This window comes from Ranitomeya variabilis, chromosome 7, assembly GCF_051348905.1.
Source record: "Ranitomeya variabilis isolate aRanVar5 chromosome 7, aRanVar5.hap1, whole genome shotgun sequence".
Taxonomy (NCBI): domain Eukaryota; kingdom Metazoa; phylum Chordata; class Amphibia; order Anura; family Dendrobatidae; genus Ranitomeya; species Ranitomeya variabilis.
The window spans coordinates 207839412-207858541 of record NC_135238.1 but is presented as its reverse complement, the minus strand read 5'-3'; the positions used below and the strand labels follow the sequence as shown (position 1 = coordinate 207858541).

General features: G+C 40.0%; 1 protein-coding gene across 2 annotated transcripts in view; it reads right to left on the bottom strand.

The window, feature by feature from the left end:
- Positions 1–753: 753 nt before the first annotated feature.
- STK39 (serine/threonine kinase 39) overlaps positions 754–19130 on the bottom strand; it is a 310745-nt gene continuing 292368 nt past the window's right edge. For both annotated transcript variants that reach the window (XM_077272787.1, XM_077272789.1), the window contains 2 exons: positions 6970–7034; positions 754–3532 (listed from right to left, as the gene is read on the bottom strand). In XM_077272787.1, coding sequence (XP_077128902.1) covers positions 3458–3532; positions 6970–7034 — 140 coding nt within the window. In that variant the 3' untranslated portion in view covers positions 754–3457. The remainder of the gene's footprint in view (positions 3533–6969; positions 7035–19130) is intronic.

Genomic DNA, 19130 nt, shown 5'->3' with positions numbered 1-19130 from the left:
CCACGTCTGGTCATAAATTAGATGGGCAGCTGTTGCCATGCTACCGTCACACCCATACTTTGTCCTCTTTGCCGAAGCTAGACAGGACTGGCGGTAAAAGTTACAACATTTTTTGCAACTTTAGAAAGTGCTTTTCTCCAGTTTTATGGCATAAATACTTTGATCTAACAGCCCCAATATTCTTTTTTCTGATCCTAGACCTTTTAATTATTAGAGCAGCATTCCTGCCATCCCATGAGAAGCCACACTCCACCAATGCTTGTACACATATAGAAATAAACCCAACTACCAGGGTGATAATTATGGCTGTTAATAATCAAGGTGGACGATCCCATAATCTCGGTCATTATCTACACCTATCAATAACCTTAATGGGAGTTCCTGAGTGTTCACTTGGAAAATCTCTAATATTTGCAATAAGGGATCCAGTAAGACTGAATGAAGGCAGCTCTGGGCACATTCTTAGGCTACAATGTCTACAAGGCACCTACCATGTGCAATGTGCCCTCGCAGACACGCCAACTCCTATTTACCAGGCAGTGCTAAGAGATAAGGCACCCTATGCATCACATGCTTAGCACGACTTTGTATACAAGGGCTTATACATAAGTGGCCAACTGGTACTATGCATTACACCACCAGATGAGCTGTAGTCCAATGTTAAGACTCTCGGGCCACTCCTAATTTACAGCGCATGCATGATTATTAGGTATTTCTATATCATATATTATTTTCAACTTTTGAAATGTCCAATACTAAATAATGATGATTTTAATAATTTTTGCAAATTACTGGTTTGCGACAGAGGGTAGAAACAAAATTCAGTAACATTTCTTTGATCCAGCATCAGCAAGATTTGTCAACATTATGCATTCTCATTAAAAAGCATATTAATAGAAAGTTTTCTCTGGCAGAGAACTTTAAAAAGTTAAAGGGGTTATCTGCCTAATATATCTTTCTTACAAGAAAGGTTCCAAGTGGAAATAAAAAAGATCCAATGCTGCTCCTGTTCCATCATTTTCTGGGTCCATGTTGGTCAGTCCTTCCTGGTCCTTCTCAAAACACAGGAAATGCCGCTTTACCAGGAAGTAGAGACCAGCGGGAACCCAGGAAATGTCAACTAGGAACAGATAGAGGTGAGCATTGATTCTATTCTTTTTTTAAATGGTTTGTCCACTACTGGGGCAATCCCTTCTCAATCTGAATGTTTGCCTCTGTTAAAATAAAAACTCACCTCCGATGCCGTTTCAGCGGGATCGGCACTCGCATTGCCAGGGCTCACGCGAGGTTGTTACATCACATGGGCCCAGCGCCCAATCAGTTGGTGGCGTCCTTGTCCCCTCCTTTAGATGTCTAAGTAATTAAGAGGAAGTCAGGGCTGTGGCAGGAAGCTCACTTCCTCTTGATTACTTATACGACCGAAGGCGGGGACAGTGACGCCAGCGCTGATTGGGCGTAGGGCTCATGTGACGTAACAACCTACCTGAGCCCCGGGAATGCAAGTGCGGACACCACTAGAACAGCGCCAGCATCGGACGTGAGTATAAGCTTTTCTATTTTAAAGGGGCCAAACATGGGGAATGAGAAGGGGTTGTCCTAGTAGCAGACAACTCCTTTAATTCATTTGAAAATAATAATGATTGGCGGGAAATCCACTTAAAGCCCTTAATGTTTTTAGATCGCCATAATCATCTAAAAAATCTGCACACAGTGTCATATACATAACAGTACCATCCATGAAACCTGATTTTATCGCTAGTAAAACTGTAAGACATGTTTGCACATCTGCTTTGCAACACACTACTGTCCATCTTAGTACGAGTGCATAGTCATAATGTGGCTAATAGATGGCCCTAAGGTGGGCTCTACTGTTCCTCCCTATCCCTCCAATCTCATATTGGGGCATATTGTTTATCGCTATTGAATTCTTATGAAGCTGGCCGGAAGGAAAAGACAGCATGGTTCATCAGGGGTCTTCTCCGTAAGATCGTTACCTCTATGGGACAATACCTTTGTATTACGATGGTGTATGGAGGCACAATATGGCAGCACTACATAGTGGTAGGAACTCAGCCATATAGTCTCCAAGCACGCAGCTATGCCAAGTGAGGCCTACATCTTGGATAAGTGACAGGATACAATATCAGAATATCTTATAGTCAGCTTAGCCAAACAATGAGCCACTGAGGCTGATGTCTGATCCATGACTTGCACTGGAACTGCCAACACCTCAAGTTGCTGCACGATTAGAAGCTTAAAGAGGTTGCACAAGTCTGTCCATGAGTTGTCTGGAATTGCATCTTACCTACATTGACGTAAATGTGTGCTGTGTTGCAATACTACACACAACCTTTGAACAACTGTGGCGCGGTTTTTGTAGCAGCCATGTTTTTCTATTCCTCCCGCAGAACCCTTTTGACTATACCCCATACATAAGGATTTTATGCTGGCTTAGCTGCAATAATAGGCACACAGCTTAAAGGGAATTTGTCAGGATTTCAAACCCCCCTCAAACTATTTATTTGTGCATGTAGTTCTTTCAAAGAAAAGTCTGTCAATACCATTACATGGCCGGTCTACTCCTCTGTTACAGAGAAATCAAAGTTTGAAATTATATGGAAATGAAGCTGAAGGACTATGTGTAGATCTGAAGCCTCCGTCACTCCAGCTCTATTGATTGATGACTCATTTTCCTGAAGTTACACGGCATAGAGATTGTCAGGAAAGTGACTGAAGTCATTGCTGGGTGCGGTGTAGAGCTGGAGTGACAGAGGTTTCAAACCTACAAATAGTGCTTCAGCCTCATTTGCATATCAATTCAACCGCTGATTTCTCATTAACGGAGGAATGGATTGGGCACGTAAATGTATTGCTGGACTTGTCATTGAAAAAGCTATATGAGCATATAAATAGTTTTGGAGGTGAAATCCTCCCAACAGATTCCCTTTAACTACACGATGTTCAATTCATAAATATAGGAAAATAAACTTCATAGTCCTTTATACATCTAAGATTCAAGTTTGGCTAATAAATCTTTTTTTTTTTTTAGTTTTTCGAATATAGTTTTTAAAATAATACAGAAAATAGGCAGTCTTCTTAATAAACAATACAATTAAAATCTCGGAGGATTTACAGTGATAGGAGACACAGACACCCTATAGAAAATTACATGTCAGAAGTAACCAATAAATACAGCCGTTATCTAGTGCATCTTTTTTCTTCTTTTCTTGCTTTGTACAGGGAGACGGTAAATTTGATTGCTAGGTGACACTGGTTAATCTCTTTTTTTGGATAGCAGCAGTAATTATTACAGTCGTGATTTCATCTTGTGAACTTTGTGAATTTTTAGATTCGGAGTATATCTTGCATGTTACTTTTTTGTATCCCTTTTTTCCACTCGCTCCTCTAAGATAGCCAAAAAATGATGGGACACCATCAGGGACCACAGTGCAGGTAATCAAGTGATGCTCAACTGAGCGAAACCAATCAATTTGACTTCATCAGGAATTTCTGTCCCATCACAACCGGACAACTATGAAAAAAAAAAAAAGAAGATAAATCAGGAAAATTCAAAAGAAACTGATTATTATATCAGATTACAAATAAAGTCAGCTACAGAGTATGTATTTGGTTGATTCATAAAAGCTAGAGCATAGGGGAAGTTATTGAATTTATCAACCAATATGGTTGTAGCTGTCATGGATACCTAGAAACAGTAGATCTGGGCACCGATTCACCAAGACCGATGCTATTGATGCCTTAGTGAAGGGATTGTTGGAGTTATAAACTTCTGAAGTCTCTTAATGAATCATCCGCATCTGATAAGTGGGGTGCACCTCCATGGACCTTGACACAAACGTTACTCTAGTCAGTGACTGGAGTAAGATTTCTGGAGTAAGGCATGTCACAGCTGAATGTGCAGGTGCATATTTGCTGTTATAGCAATGCAAGAGCAAAGAAACACAAAAAATATGCATCTTGGGGAAGCTAGTATGTGGGCATACAGTATATCAAATATTTTTATCTTCTCTTTATATTATCTTACATTAATGGGGTTGTCTTGGACTTTATCATTGACGGACTATCCTTAGGATAGGTCATGAATGTGTGATCGGTGGGGGTGCAACACCCGGCTGTTTCCGATGTTGGTGGCGGCCATAACAGCTTTGTTTTGGAGCTGCACAGTACAGCTCCGTCAACTGTATGGTGGCTGTGGATGGATATTGCATGTCTGCCCCTATTCAAATCAATAGTGGGACAGATGGGCAGCACCCACCAGTGCCCACTATTCCGTCGATGGAGATGTGCTGTGCAGCTTCACAACTAAGCAGTTCCGGCTTTTGCCGGAACTGGGAACAGCTGATCGGCGGGGGTGCTAGATGTCACAACCCCAACGAACAGACATTGATGACCTATCCTAAGGAAAAGCTATCAATGTTAAAGTCTTGGACAATGGCTGTCCAGTGAAAAAAGTAATCATCTATCAGCAGGATAAGTCATAACTTGCTGATCAGTGGATATCGCACCACCAGAACCCACATAGATCGGGAAACTTTTATACTCATTACAAAATACCATGAGAGTTCAGACACCAAATTGTTGCAAATGCAACATAAAATAGGGACAGAGACCCTGATTTCAGCTATTTGTCACTTACTAGGCTTCTTGCTCCAGTTAAAAAAAAAAAAATCACTGCTGAAGCTATGCTAGTCCTCTCAGTTATTATCTTGTCTATTCCCCCTATAACAATGATAGACAACTTTCTACCTGCCCATTGCATGGGTAAAAAGATGTCATTTTATGGTTGGGTCAGGGATAGCCAGAATTCATGAATATCAAGGACGACATAGCAGTAGATGCACTGAGAGCACTAGCAGAGTTGCAGCAGATAAAACAGTAATTTTATCAAAACTACAGCAAGAAGACCAATAAGTGACACATCTTTGGTATCAGGGTGTCGAACTCTACTTTATGTATCTTTCAGATGATGCAGCATAAAGCTGGTGACAGATTCTTTTAAAGCCCCACCATAGAATATCAACCTATTCAAGCATAGCGGTTTATGGATACTCTTGAGTAGAGTTGAGCGAATATGTTTGGAATTGGTCGCTAAATCTGAATTTGCCATATTGGTACCTTAATCGTGTTGAATTTTTGTTTGATGATCGATTCCGAACACATTCGTTCATTTCTACTCCAATGACGTTCAACTGTGCTCGGCAAATATTGCAAAGACAATATTTGCCGCCAATCATAATCGGAGCCAAATTTTGAAAAATTTGCTCAACTCTACTCTTGAGCGTCTCCCCAGCTCCTATATTTGATCCTTTACATAGCAATGCATCCAAATGATGCTAGAACACTAGACCTCACCTGTTCACACCTCATTAGTCTAGCGCACAGTTATATGCATTAATTAAGCAGTGAGTTTACTTGGAAAAACTAACAAAAAAGGTTATTAAATATTACACCCAGACACCCTTATCTCCGGCTTCCACCTCATTGTTGGCTATAATAAAAGCAGCAGGAGTTAATCAAATACATAAGCATTTTGGAGGATTTACGATTGAAATCATTGACCTCTGTAAGTCACAGATGCCTCAGGCACAGGGAATTTATTATACGGTGCTGAGGTTTAATTGCACTTGTGCTGTTGTCACACTTCCATTACCAGTGATCAGACGAATGCGTGTCCTCAATCCATATCTGTGGAGCGGTGAGATCAAGTGTTGTGTGGAATGAGGCGGAATGCACAATAAGCGGACTGTTTATGTCTCGCGATGTGAAGTATTGTCAGATGCACGGACCGAACTTTTATCATTGCGCGGTATCAGTTTTATAATTACAGTCACATATTACATGTCTGTAAACCCGTGTGATGAAACAAGGACACACTAACGACTGGAGGTTTGTAAAGGTTTCAGATAAATGGTAGAATAGAAGGCACAGCTGCACCCACCAGGCAACCAGGTGGCTGAGAATAGCTTGCCAGATGCTAAGCAGCATAGTTGGGGACTTCTTTTCCTCAAATGATCCTTCTCCAAAATTTAGCCAAACCAAAGGGAATTGCATAACAAGCCCAGGCTGGAGCTCTGGGTCCCTGATAGGGATTCAGAGAGTGTGGGTCACTTCATTATTCGACCTGATGGCCAATTAGTGACAACTATCAGGTCGTTGCAGTGATGAGATATTAAACCAATGCACAAACAAGAAAAGAAACAATTATAGTGAAAAGTTCCCTTTAAAAGGGGTGTCTTATAAGGACCAAGAAAGGTCCTAACCATTGAGTGATTCTCATTGGTCCAGGTCCTGGAATTCTCGGCAGGTGCCCTTATGGGGGATTAGAACTAAGGTTTTTACTGTTTAATTTTTAAACACTTTACTTTTGAATGAACAATGCTCAGGTAATAAAAAAAAAAAGTTATAATCCACATTTTTTAATGTCTCTGATTCATCATTGCCTTTGCACCTTTTTTTGTCTAGTTTTGTGTGTTTTGCGCCTTTTTTTGTGTGCACCCAGTTTATTATTCTCTTTGTGCTTTTTTTTTAATCTATTTTTTAGCTATTCGCCTTTTTTATGTTTTCCGCTTTCAGGACGGAGTTAAGTAATTACAGATGTATTAGCCTGATTCATCAATTGCAATTTTTTAAAAAGTCGCAAAATTTGGCTTAATGCCAATCCACTCCTCTGCTTGGTGTATTTTTGAGTATTTTGGCAAATGTGTGACCGTTAGCACCGAAAGCTGCAAAAACACAAGAGAGGAAAAAGCTATTTTTCACTTTGCGCAAAATTTATGAATCGCATGCGTTGCTCATATGGAAATACAGCAACTAATAACACCAGATAAAAAAGGAAAAAAGGGACTTAAAAAAGCCCCCGCAAATGATGCATTGGGGCCTTCATTTTGCTTTTAAGCTTTATCGTCTTGTGTACAATATCAGTGTTTGGAGTTTTAATAAAACACTTACCAACTTAAATGTTAACGCTTTATATGATGCTGGATCGTCTATCATCTTTTGCAAATTAGCAGCAACTACAAGAAAACAAAAACACCAGTAACACCAATGTAATACACAAATAATGAATAACATTATTTTAAGATGAATGACGTTTTGTTCTCACCGACCTTCAGCAGATACACACATGTGGTCTAAAAGGACAAAATCCAACGTATTATAGGCCAAGACAGTAGAGGAGTGGACGCGATGTTTGTCTCCTCGCGAAACATGTGCCGTCGCCTCGCGAAACATGCCAATGTTTCTCCAGGTGGCAAACGTTGTTTCCAGTCCTTTTCTGCCATACCCTATACTATTTATGACTGTCCTTTTAGACCACATGTGTATATATATATATAATGAAGGTCAGTGAGACCAAAACGTCATTCATCTGCACACAAATCTTTGATTGAATAAATTACATTATTTTCAACTTGAGTTCTGGATTCCTTGTTGAATATATTTGAAGAGGTGGGACCCTTAAAATTTTAGGCGTGCCACACTTCATTCCGCATCACCGTAAGGACACACGGATGTTAACTATTGCAATAGCAGCATAGGCATGGGGAGGAAAGTCCATTGTCTGTGCTTTTTTCATTGGTCGACTTTAGAGAGCGAGATAAGAGAAAAAAACTCATAAGTTTCAAATAAGTACGATACTGAATAGTGATTTCCAGTTAAGCACATTCTTGTGATTTGATTACTTTAAAGAGTAACTATCATTTTAATTTTTATTTAATCAAATCAATAGTAATTTTGAAACTAAGAAACTTTGTAATATATCTCATCAGCGAAATCTGCATTTTTCTCGACCAATGACACATCGTTTATTTTCAAAATTCTCAATTCATGCTTAAAATCGGCATTCAGTGAAGACAGATTTTTATTTTTTTACCGAGATAGGAGATGGCATTTGCTACTGATAAGATTCAGATATAAAATATATTATTTTGATATATATTTACAATTCATCTATAGTCCAGCCACATGGGTAGAACAAGAAATATTCTTTATTGAACATTGACTAAAAATATGCTGCAACACAGTAACATCATAAAATGAGGTACAACCTGTGCATTTCTAGCGATTCTCCAACTTTTAATCATGGATATATATATATATATATATATATATATATATATATATATATATATATATATATATCAGATTTAAGAAGTATTTTGAAAATGAGCTATCGGTTCTGGCAAATAAAGGTGCAGATGTTTATGATGAGATATAATAGATTTTTCTTTATTTTCTTATGTACTATTGATTTATATAAAAGAGATAGAACAATGGCTACTCTTTAAGCAAAAAACTGATTAGCACATGTTTTCTTTATGGGAAATTCTCCCTAGACACAGCCTCTTGGGGTTTCTAGAGGACAGGTTTGCAAAACTAAAAACTCTGCCATCAAAGAATCTGAGTTTAGTTCTTAGTTAGAAAAAGAAGACAGTATCTACCATCGAGGCAATGAAAGACTCTAGGAATCATTTCTACCACCTTCAGTCGAGAACTGGGCAAGCTTGGGGGGTTGTTCAAATTTTGAGATGTTGATTTATTTTGACTGAAGGCATCATAAATGCAGAAAAGTACAAACATTTAGTACAACGTCATGTAATAACCATTGAAAAGACATCGATTCTACAGCCAGTTACTAAACCCAAGCAACTGTGGTGAAGATCAAGACATATAATATTTATTAAATACGTTTCTGATGTTCTCAGAACGATGTACTCCAGTGTCCATCGGTACTATTAATGAATATGTATAAGAACATAGATTATGGGAAGCGGAAAGTGGTCCCAACTTCAAGATATGACTGTAGGGTCATTGACAAAAAAGCAGTTTATCTACTAATGAGTAAAAAAATGAAAGTACTCTCCGGAGGAGAATGGAAGCCGTGACAAAGGCTAAGTCTCTTCACTCTGACATACCAGACCTGGCTTGTCACTCTCCACAAGCAGAAATGTTACTCCTTAGATCCCAGAATCTCACCTAGCCAAATCAGAACTCATACTTTGCACTGATGAGGAGCAAACACCCCGAAACACTGTGTCTGCATATTGAGATTCTGATTCGGCTTTTATCCTAAGTCATATGGCAAGGATCGTTAAAGGGTTGATAGTGATTTTTAAGTTTGGTACCTCTAATAAGTGGAGCTAGAGTTCAAGTCATCTTCTTCTCTGAAGATACAATTTGCATATTTAATTTCCCAGAGGAGCATGCACGGCATTTAAGTCTCTTCAATCTGACATGCCAAGCTTGTTACGCCTTAGATTCAAAGGCAAAAGAAATCTACATCTACTTATTGAGTCCTCTATAGAGCTTGGATCACGGAAGAGTTCATATATGGGGAAAATGGGGGAAAATGTCCCCAAAAGTTCACTATCACACGGAAACTTAATCAAACACTTTATCTCTGGGGGTACTGTTTTTAGAGGAAACCTCTCACCAAAATTGTTTTCCTTACTTAAGGACATTTTCCCTTGATGAGAAACTTTTGAAAATTGAAGAAAAAAGTAATCTGAGGACAATCGTTTACGGTTAGTTGAGTTCTAACATTGCAAATTCTACGCGAGGTGTATAGGAAATGGAGGTTATATTGCCACTTTTATCAATTTCATGATCAATGCCTTCCTGCTTAGGGTTATACAACAATACTTTGCATTCCAGGTCTGTTCTGCCGCTGCAGCATGGAAAGTGTATTGAACAACATCCCCTGCAGAGATGATGTTCTTGTATGCTGATTGCCCTAATTTTGGCAATATGAGTAATTTCTTTTTAGAACAAGCTGTTCCATTTGACTGTTAGTGCTATAATTCGGTGGCTATTACTTCCTACCTCTTACTCCAAACCAATATTACTAAATAAACAGATTTTGTGTTTATACAGAAGCCAAGCTGCTCTGCAATATTTGGCAACCCTTGTACAGCGCTACGTGTGTTTAAAGAAAATGTAAGTCACATATAAAGCATAATAAACTTGTCATTCTTTAATCTACTAATTATAGATTTCTGAATAACTTCACAGTTTATGGCCGAGATAATGATTCACGCACATTTTCTTATGTTGCAATTACAGAATTAAAGAGTATTAGGGTCAATGTCAAATTTGTGGTTAATTTCTTTAAGCTAATACTAAGGAATTATAAATATACATATACACATATCCAAGCATAAATGGTCAATGTCATTACCACAAATGTTGCATAGATCAATAAAGCAGACCAATATAAGGAACTTTAAAATATAAGAAAAAAATGCCTTTCTTCACTTATTCCTTCTGATTCTTTCAAGTAACGGTTTCATCTTACTGGATTCACAGCTACACTGCTCAGTACTTCTGTATAATAACCTCCATGTTCCGATTGCTAGTACTGATGTGTGTACCACATAAAGATCTGGAAACAGGATCTCTTCTTCTCCCTGTATAGTGTATTTAGAAGATATCAGAGTAGCTTAACATCTATTTGTATTTTTAATCTGTGCTCACCAATCAAATGCCCGTTCCAGGTATTATTCAGCAAAGCATTAATGAAGGTTGACACCCAATATAACAAACTTGACACAAGACAAACTACACCTACATCCGAACAATTTAAGTATTGACAAACCCCCATGTTAGATGGAATTCATCCACAGATATTAAGGGAGTTGAGTTCAGTAATTGAAACACCTCTGTACCCCATCTTCTTAGACTTTTTTTTGTAAGAGGGTCGGTGCCATAGGATTGAAGGATGGCTGATATGGTGATGATATTTACAAAGGGTAAGAAGGTGGATTAAGGCATCTACCATCCAGTAAATTGGACATAAGAGGTTTTTAAAAAAAATTGAGGGCATTATAAAAGATGACCTGCAAAAATATACTGCAGAAAACAATATAATAATAACCAGCATGGGTTCATGAATGATATGTTATGTCTAACCAACATGTTGGGTTTCTAAGTGCAAATTTGTATATGGATAATGCGGCTGATGTGATTTATCTGGACTTTGCAAAGGTATTTGATACTGCATCACATAACAGCCTTATACTGAAACTTTAGAATCATAGACTGGGGGATATTATATACACATGATTAAAAATCTAGTTAAAAGGAAAGGAAACAAAGAGTCATTGTATATTGTACATTCTCTAAATAAGATAAAGTCAGCAAAGTCAGTGGCGATCACAAGGATCTGTACTGGGACCAGTGGGGACCACAAGGCTCTGTACTGGGAGCAGTGGGGACCACAATGATCTGTACTGGAAGCAGTGTGGACCACAAGGATCTGTACTGAGAGCAGTGGGGACAACTAGGATCTGTACTGGGAACAATGGGGTCCACAAGGATCTGCACTGGGACCAGTGGGGACCACAAGGCTCTGTACTGGGAGCAGTGGGGACCACAATGATCTGTACTGGAAGCAGTGGGGACCACATGGATCTGCACTGGGAGCAGTGGGGACAACTAGGATCTGTACTGGGAACAATGGGGTCCACAAGGATCTGCACTGGGAGCAGTGGGACCACAAGGATCTGCACTGGGAGCAGTGGGGACAACAAGGATCTGTACCGGGAGCAGTGGGGACCACATGGATCTGCACTGGGAGCAGTGGGGACAACTAGGATCTGTACTGGGAACAATGGGGTCCACAAGGATCTGCACTGGGAGCAGTGGGACCACAATGATCTGTACTGGAAGCAGTGTGGACCACAAGGATCTGCACTAGGAGCAGTGGGAACCACAAGGATCTGCACTGGGAGCAGTGGGGACAAGGATCTGTACTGGGAGCAGTGGGGACCACATGGATCTGCACTGGGAGCAGTGGGGACAACTAGGATCTGTACTGGGAACAATGGGGTCCACAAGGATCTGCACTGGGAGCAGTGGGACCACAAGGATCTGCACTGGGAGCAGTGGGGACAACAAGGACCTGTACTGGAAGCAGTGGGGACCACAAGGATCTGTACTGGGAGCAGTGGGGACCACAAGGATCCGTACTGGGAGCAGTGGGGACAACAAGGATCTGTACTGGGAGCTATGGGGACCACAAGGGTCTGTACTGGGAGCAGTGGGGACAACAAGGATCTGTACTGGGAGCTATGGGGACCACAAGGGTCTGTACTGGGAGCAGTGGGGACAATGATCTGTACTGGGAGCAGAAGGATCTGTGCTGGGAGCAGTGGGGACCACAAGGATCTGTACTGGGAGCAGTGGGGACCACAAGGATCTGTACTGGGAGCAGAAGGATCTGTACTGGGAGCAGTGGGGACCAAAAGGATCTGTACTGGGTGCAGTGGGGACCACAAGGATCTGTACTGGGAGCAGTGGGGACCCCAAGGATCTGTACTGGGAGCAGTGGGGACCACAAGGATCTGTACTGGCAGCAGTGGGGATCACAAGGATCTGTACTGGGAGCAGTGGGGACCACAAGGATCTGTACTGGGAGCAGTAGAGACCACAAGGATTTGTGCTAAGACCAATTCTTATTAAGCTCTTAATTAATGATCTTGTGGATCGGATTGCGAGTACAGTGTTAGTCTTTACTAATGACACAAAACTTCATAGGATAATAAAAGCGGAGCTTGATAGTATAATATCATAGAAGTATCTGTATATCAAGGCAGTACACTATGTGGTAAAATAAATGGCGTTGATCGAAAGTACAACCTCATATGTCTGTCCGCACAGAAAAATAAAAGGCTGTGGGAAGAAGGTGAGGAAAAAACAAAAACGTAAAAACGGAAATTGGGGTTAAAAACAGGCATCAGATGCTTTTCTCACAACAAATGTGGGTTATAAAAAATCAAGTGATAGAGAATGTAAAACTGAAGGAAAAGGTTGGATTTGATGGATCTGGGTCTTTTCTCAACCTATGTATCTATGGAACTATGTAATTCTATGTCTTTGCATAGAATATGGCTCTGTATTAAAGATAAATTAGGAAATCAATCAACCATGACAGAGACAGCTGAGCAGGGGGCATTAGCTATTGAAAAAAACATGAAATTGAATAAAAAGAATACATAAACTCCACAAAAGATTATATGTGAAAAACTAGGACACATCTCCTACAGATCATTATATTGGATCATTAGTATCAGTAAGTCTCCTCTGTGGAATTCTTTCATTTTTACATGCATCAGATATCCCCTCGTAACTCATGTTATGATTAACACATTCTACACTTATTCTGTCCACAGTCCACAAATACTTTTTCACAATTAGAGATGTCAAACCAAGATCCTAGGCATAAATGTGTAAATATTCATTTTGCGATCCAAAGCTAATCTTGTGCACCATTATTATCACTTACAAAAATGTCAAGCTAACCCAACGGTAGCCCTCGTTATCTGTACTCATTAATGCTTCAAGGTCATTTTCACAGTAAATGAGTAAACGCGTTTGTAAAAAAAAAAATGCAAACAAAACCGGAAATTTTCTTTGCAAATACTAGAAAAGGGCCAATCCTTTATCAGATATCATAGGACGGCAAACTCAAGATTTTATTTTATTTCAGTTAGAGCTGGATGAATCTTTTGAAATTCAAACTAGCTGACTTTGCCAAATTTGACCCCAAAATTTGATGCACTGCACATAAATTTGCGTGAATTTCAGTACTGGAAAGCCTGTACTTCAGCTTCTTGTCAAAGACAGGATGCAACTGAACACATGGTATGAGCTTAAGGAGATGAGTAAATCACTGGATCACCAGGTGTTAACTTTATCTTCTGTCTTAGGGTATGATTGCACTAACATTTTTGGAAAGGGTCTGCTTCGAAAAATGCCTGGCAAAAAATAAAAACAAATTGCTCAAAAATGCTTAACAGATTATTAATTTCTAATAATGACATTGCTGTTTATTTGTTCAGGCTTTAAAAAAAGTTGTGCACTTTTTCACTGATGACTTATCTATAGGTCATTAATGTCTGATCGGCTGGGGTCCAACACCTGGCACCCCCATGATCAGCTGTTATTGGTGATGGTGGCAGGAAATACCTACGGGTCTGGACGCCTTCAGATAGTGGCCGCCACAGGGTACTACACATCCACCTGGGCAGCACGGTGGCTCAGTGGTTAGCACTGCAGCCTTGCAGCACTGGAGTCCTGGGTTCTAATCCCACCTTGGACAACATCTGCAAGGAGTTTGTGTGGGTTTCCTCCGGATTCTCCGGTTTCCTCCCACATTCCAAAGACATACTGATAGGGAATTTAGAGTGTGAGCCCCATCGGGGACAGCGATGATAATGTGTGCAACCTGTAAAGCGCTGCGGAATATGTTAGCGCTATATAAAAATAAAGATTATTATTATTATCCACCTCCTATCCAAATCAATAGGAGGAGGCGGTGTAGTACCCTACAGCATTTACTATCAGAAGACGGCCATCTCCTCAAGTATTTCTGCCGGGTGTCGGACCCCAGCCGACTGGGCATTGATGACTAGTGATGAGCGAGTGTACTCGTTGCTCGGAGATTTAGTTTTCATCGCGGCAGCTGAATGATTTACAGCTACTAGCCAGGCTCAGTGCATGTGGGGGCTGCCTGGTTGCTAGGGAATCCCCACATGTAATCAAGCTGGCTAGTAGCTGTAAATCATTCAGCTGAGGCGATGAAAACAAAATCTCTGAGCAGTCACAAATACTCGGAGGTCACCCGAGCGTGCTCGGGAAAACCCGAGCAACGAGTACACTCGCTCATCACTATTGATGACCTATCCTGAGAATAAGTCATCAATGAAAATGTAGTTGACGACCTCATTAATCATCTGCTTAATTTGCAGACCGTTCGTCAGGAGTTTTCCGCTACTTACTTTGCAATTGAAGTCAATGTAAAGACTACAGAAAACTGTCCAGGCATACAACGCTTAGTGGATTTAAAATAACATGAGAAAATTGTCCCCCAAAATGTTTAAAAGTTGTTTAAAAAAAAGTGGGAAAAGTTTTTTACAGAAATACATAAGAAATGTTAGCAAAACTACTGCAGGAAATGTTAAAAATCCTCAAAGACAAAATATACCAAGAAAACAAAATATTTCCTGAAGCTGTCTAGAGCTTGAAAAACTCGGAATTTTTGCAGCTTGAAAAAAATGTTAAGTGAACATGTTGCTAGACTCCAAATGAAGTTTGCAATGGCCTTCCTTTATCCCAGGGAATAAAACATTACTAAGGTTCCACCCCACATCACCAAGAAAAGGAACTTTAATTTCATTGTTCTAGACTACTAGGAAATCTACAATAGATTCCTTAATTATCTTAGACTACCAAGAAAGGGAGCATTAATATTTCTATAACTGTAGACTACCAAAGCAAGAAATATTAGCCATCTGCTACATGGGAAGAGGACGGAACGAAATAAGGAAAAAATAGGGAGGAAGGGAGGGATGGAGAGAGGGAGTAAGGCAGGAGAGGGAGGGAGATAAGGAAGGGAGGAAGAAAGGGAGGGAGAGGGGGAAGGGAGGGAGAGGGGGAAGGAAGGGTTGGAGAGAGGGAGTAAGGGAAGAGGGAGAAAGATCGGGAAGGGAAGAAGGAAGAAAAGAAAAGGAGAGAGGGGGAAGGGACAGATGGAAAGAAGGGGTAAGGGGGGAAGGAAAGAGAGGGAGGGAGATAGGGAAGAAAGTGAGGGAGAAAAGAAGGAAGGGAGGGAGGGAAAGGAAGGAAGAAAGGGAGGGAAAAGAGGGAGAGGGGTAAGGGGGAAGGAAGGAAGAGAACGAAAGAAAGGAAATATGGGAAAGAAGGTAACGAAGAAAGGAAATCAGGGAAGGCAGAAAAGAGGGAGGAAAAAGGAGAACGAACTGAGCAAGCATTAGGGTCTCCATTATCCTAGATCTCCACCCTATCCCAAGGGAAGCCAGAACTAGTTTGAACTGCAAATGTAATATTTTGTAGAAAAAGAGTGAAACCAGACAGATCCAAAAAATAAGTAATACATTTATTAAATTAATTGGCCAATACACGTATCCCTACATAGATCATATACTCGGTCAATTACACAAACAAGTATACCCGAATCCTTACTGTAGAAGACAAGCTGTTATTTATCTCCATTTTTAAAACTGTTTGCACAGCTATTAGAATTCTTAATGTGAATTACATCTTGACAGGACAATTACAGACAGTATCGGTTTATGCCCTCTTAGACTATTTTGTTTTATGACAAACAGATTTAGACAAGCGGTAAATTTAACCACATGAAACAGTTCCCATCAAGAAGCTTTCAAAACAGCAATGACGGCTCGATGGCTGTATTTGTCACCTAATAAAATGATCAAGAATGAACATAGATTTACTTTTCATGAGGTTCAAGAAGGAAAAACCCTCATAGAACACAATGTATAATTAAGATTTAAAGCTCAAACAATCTGTATATTTCTAGGTTAACAAGATATATGTGCAGTAATCTATCAAATCTGTGGCAGTGTAATTATTATTATACATTACTGTAATAGTAATATGTAATTTGTGATTTATTCCAAATTCAAGGTACAGTTCTCCAGCATGATTGCAACAGCATTCTGCAACAACATGCCATCCCGTCTGAGCTGCATTTAGTGGGACTATTATTTATATTGCAGAAGAACAATCACTCAAGCACTCAAGGCTATGTAATAAGGGCCTTGACTGCAATCAATAAGGTAATTAATGGTTGTTTGAGGAATGTTCTGCCACGCTGAATGCACTTGGGAAAGCAAATCAAGATCATCTGCTGGCAGCGCCCTGTGAAATTGCCTGCCAATGTTGTCCCAGATGTGCTTTATGGGAGACAAGTCTGGAGACACTGTAGGCCACGGTACAACCTTTAGGCCATGCAGGCTGCTCACAGTAGCACCAGCACCATGTAGTCTGGTGTTGTTTGATTGACAAACAGATCCTGGAACACTTTTACGTTCCCTCGCGAAGGCTTCTTCATGTTATTTTGCAATATGAATGATGGTTCCACTAAATGTAACCCATGTTGGATTGCATGTTGTTGCAGAATCCTGTGGCATCCGTGTTTTAAAGTTTTGAAAAGTTGTTTCCGTTTTTTTCATCATTTGCATATGATTAACAATTTCAAATGTTGAAATTATTACCTGAATGTTGAAATTACTTCAACGGTGTGCATCACCACTGCAGCCAATCACTGAGCTCAGTTGGTCACGCTATCTACCTTGGTAAAGCCGGTGAGCTCAGTGATTGGCTGCAGTGGTGATGTGTACTGTACCAGTTAAGGTAGAGCGAGTACTATCTGTGGTTCTTGTTTTGGAGGTATACAAGTAGTTGGGATATAAAACATGATAGTTACAAAACTCTTTTTAGTACAAAGGTATCTAAAAATGGTGATGTGCAAAAAATGCAGGCAGTGCACCAACTGAAAACGTGAAAAAAGTGCTATTTAATAACCTATAATGGTGACACTCGGTTTCAAGTGGGAACCTTTCTCAAGCCCATCTATCTATTTAGAGAAGAAAATAAAAAGCAGGCAGCACTCCGATTGTAGCAAAAAGATAATGTGGACTTTTATTAGCCCATGTGACGTGGCGACGTTTCGGTTACAAAGAACCTTTTTCAAGCAGCGAGTGAATACATACTGGAAGTATATATAGCAGTGTTACATCATTGTGCAAATTTACAAATTGAATGGTCTTACAGGGGATATCCAGGACTTTATGGACAAACAAAAAAGGTGCCTAAGAACTAACAGGCAGGCAATTCCAACCTACCTGCTTGTTGTGCACGGCATCATTCTTCCCCGTCACAGACCGCTCCTGCCGGGGATTCAGCTGATTCTGCTGACCTAAAGGGACGTGACTTCCGACATCATTCTGATTGACAGTCATCACCCCTAGTTAAGTAGAGGGAATCTGGCTGTCAATTAGAATGACGTTGGAAGTCCTGTCCTGTCAACAGAGCCGTGGGGACTGGAACATAGTTTTCGAGCATGCCGATGACACTCGGTTAGCACACGAGCATGGCGGGTAATATCTTATCCAACCATGTTCGCTCATTACTAATATCTATCTATTGTTCACTTATCTTTACCTTAAGACTTCTCCAGTGGCAACACAGTACCAAATACATTCAACCAACAGAAAGTTTCCTTTCTTTTCATTGGGTCCCCTGCTGTGAGATATAATGCTCTATTTACATTTTGTAATGTAATATTTTGCACTTTTAGCCACATCTAGTTTTTAGGTAATAAATACATGGAGAAACCTTTCCACCCTAGTGTTTCTGTCCTACATCATAATACAGGAAAGAAATATATCTTGGTACCGTGTTAGCCAGTAGCTTGCAATTTGTTACCATCTTTTCAGTTAGCCATTAAAAGGTATCAACCACTGAGGACTCTCAATTCTAAATATTTTTCTGTCCTACATCATGAGACACATTTCAGCAATTTTGTGCACTTGGTTGTTTAGCAGCCTTAACTTTTAACTTCTTGGGGATACCAAAACAATTTTTGTAGAAGGTTTTTCATTACATATAGAAATCTTTAATAATATCTTTATTATTTTTTTATTTTACTTACTTATGTCATTAACTCCAAGCGCTTTACAAACATCATCACTGTCCCTGTTGGGGCTCACAATATAATTTCCCTATCATGATGTATTTGTAGCGTGGGAGGAAACTGGAGGACCTGGAGGAAATCCACACAAACACGGTGAAAACATACAAACTCCTTGCAGATCTTTTCTTTGGTGGGATTTGAACCCAGAACCCCAGCGCTGCAAAGCATCAGTGCTAACCACTGAGGCACCATGCTAACCACTGAGGCACCATACTAACCATTGAGCCACCGTGCTGCCCAAACTATTCAATATATTTAAAAAAAAGTAATAAATAATAATAAAACCACTGCTGTCTTCTCCACATAGTCTCAGATTCTCTGAGACAGCCGGGCGCCCAACCTTCTCCTGCCACCTGAGCAATATACAGGTGCTGACACATTCCACAAGGAGAGTAAGCAACAAAATGTCAATGATAAAGAAGTTGGCTGTTCACAGAGTGCTGTATCCAAGCATATTAATGGACAGTTGAGTGGAAGGAAAAAGTGTAGTAGAACAAGATGCACAAGCAACCGGGATAACCGCAGCCTTTAAAGGATTGTTAAGAAAAGGCCATTCAAAAATTTGGGGTGTTGTGTTCAGATGAAAGTAAATTTT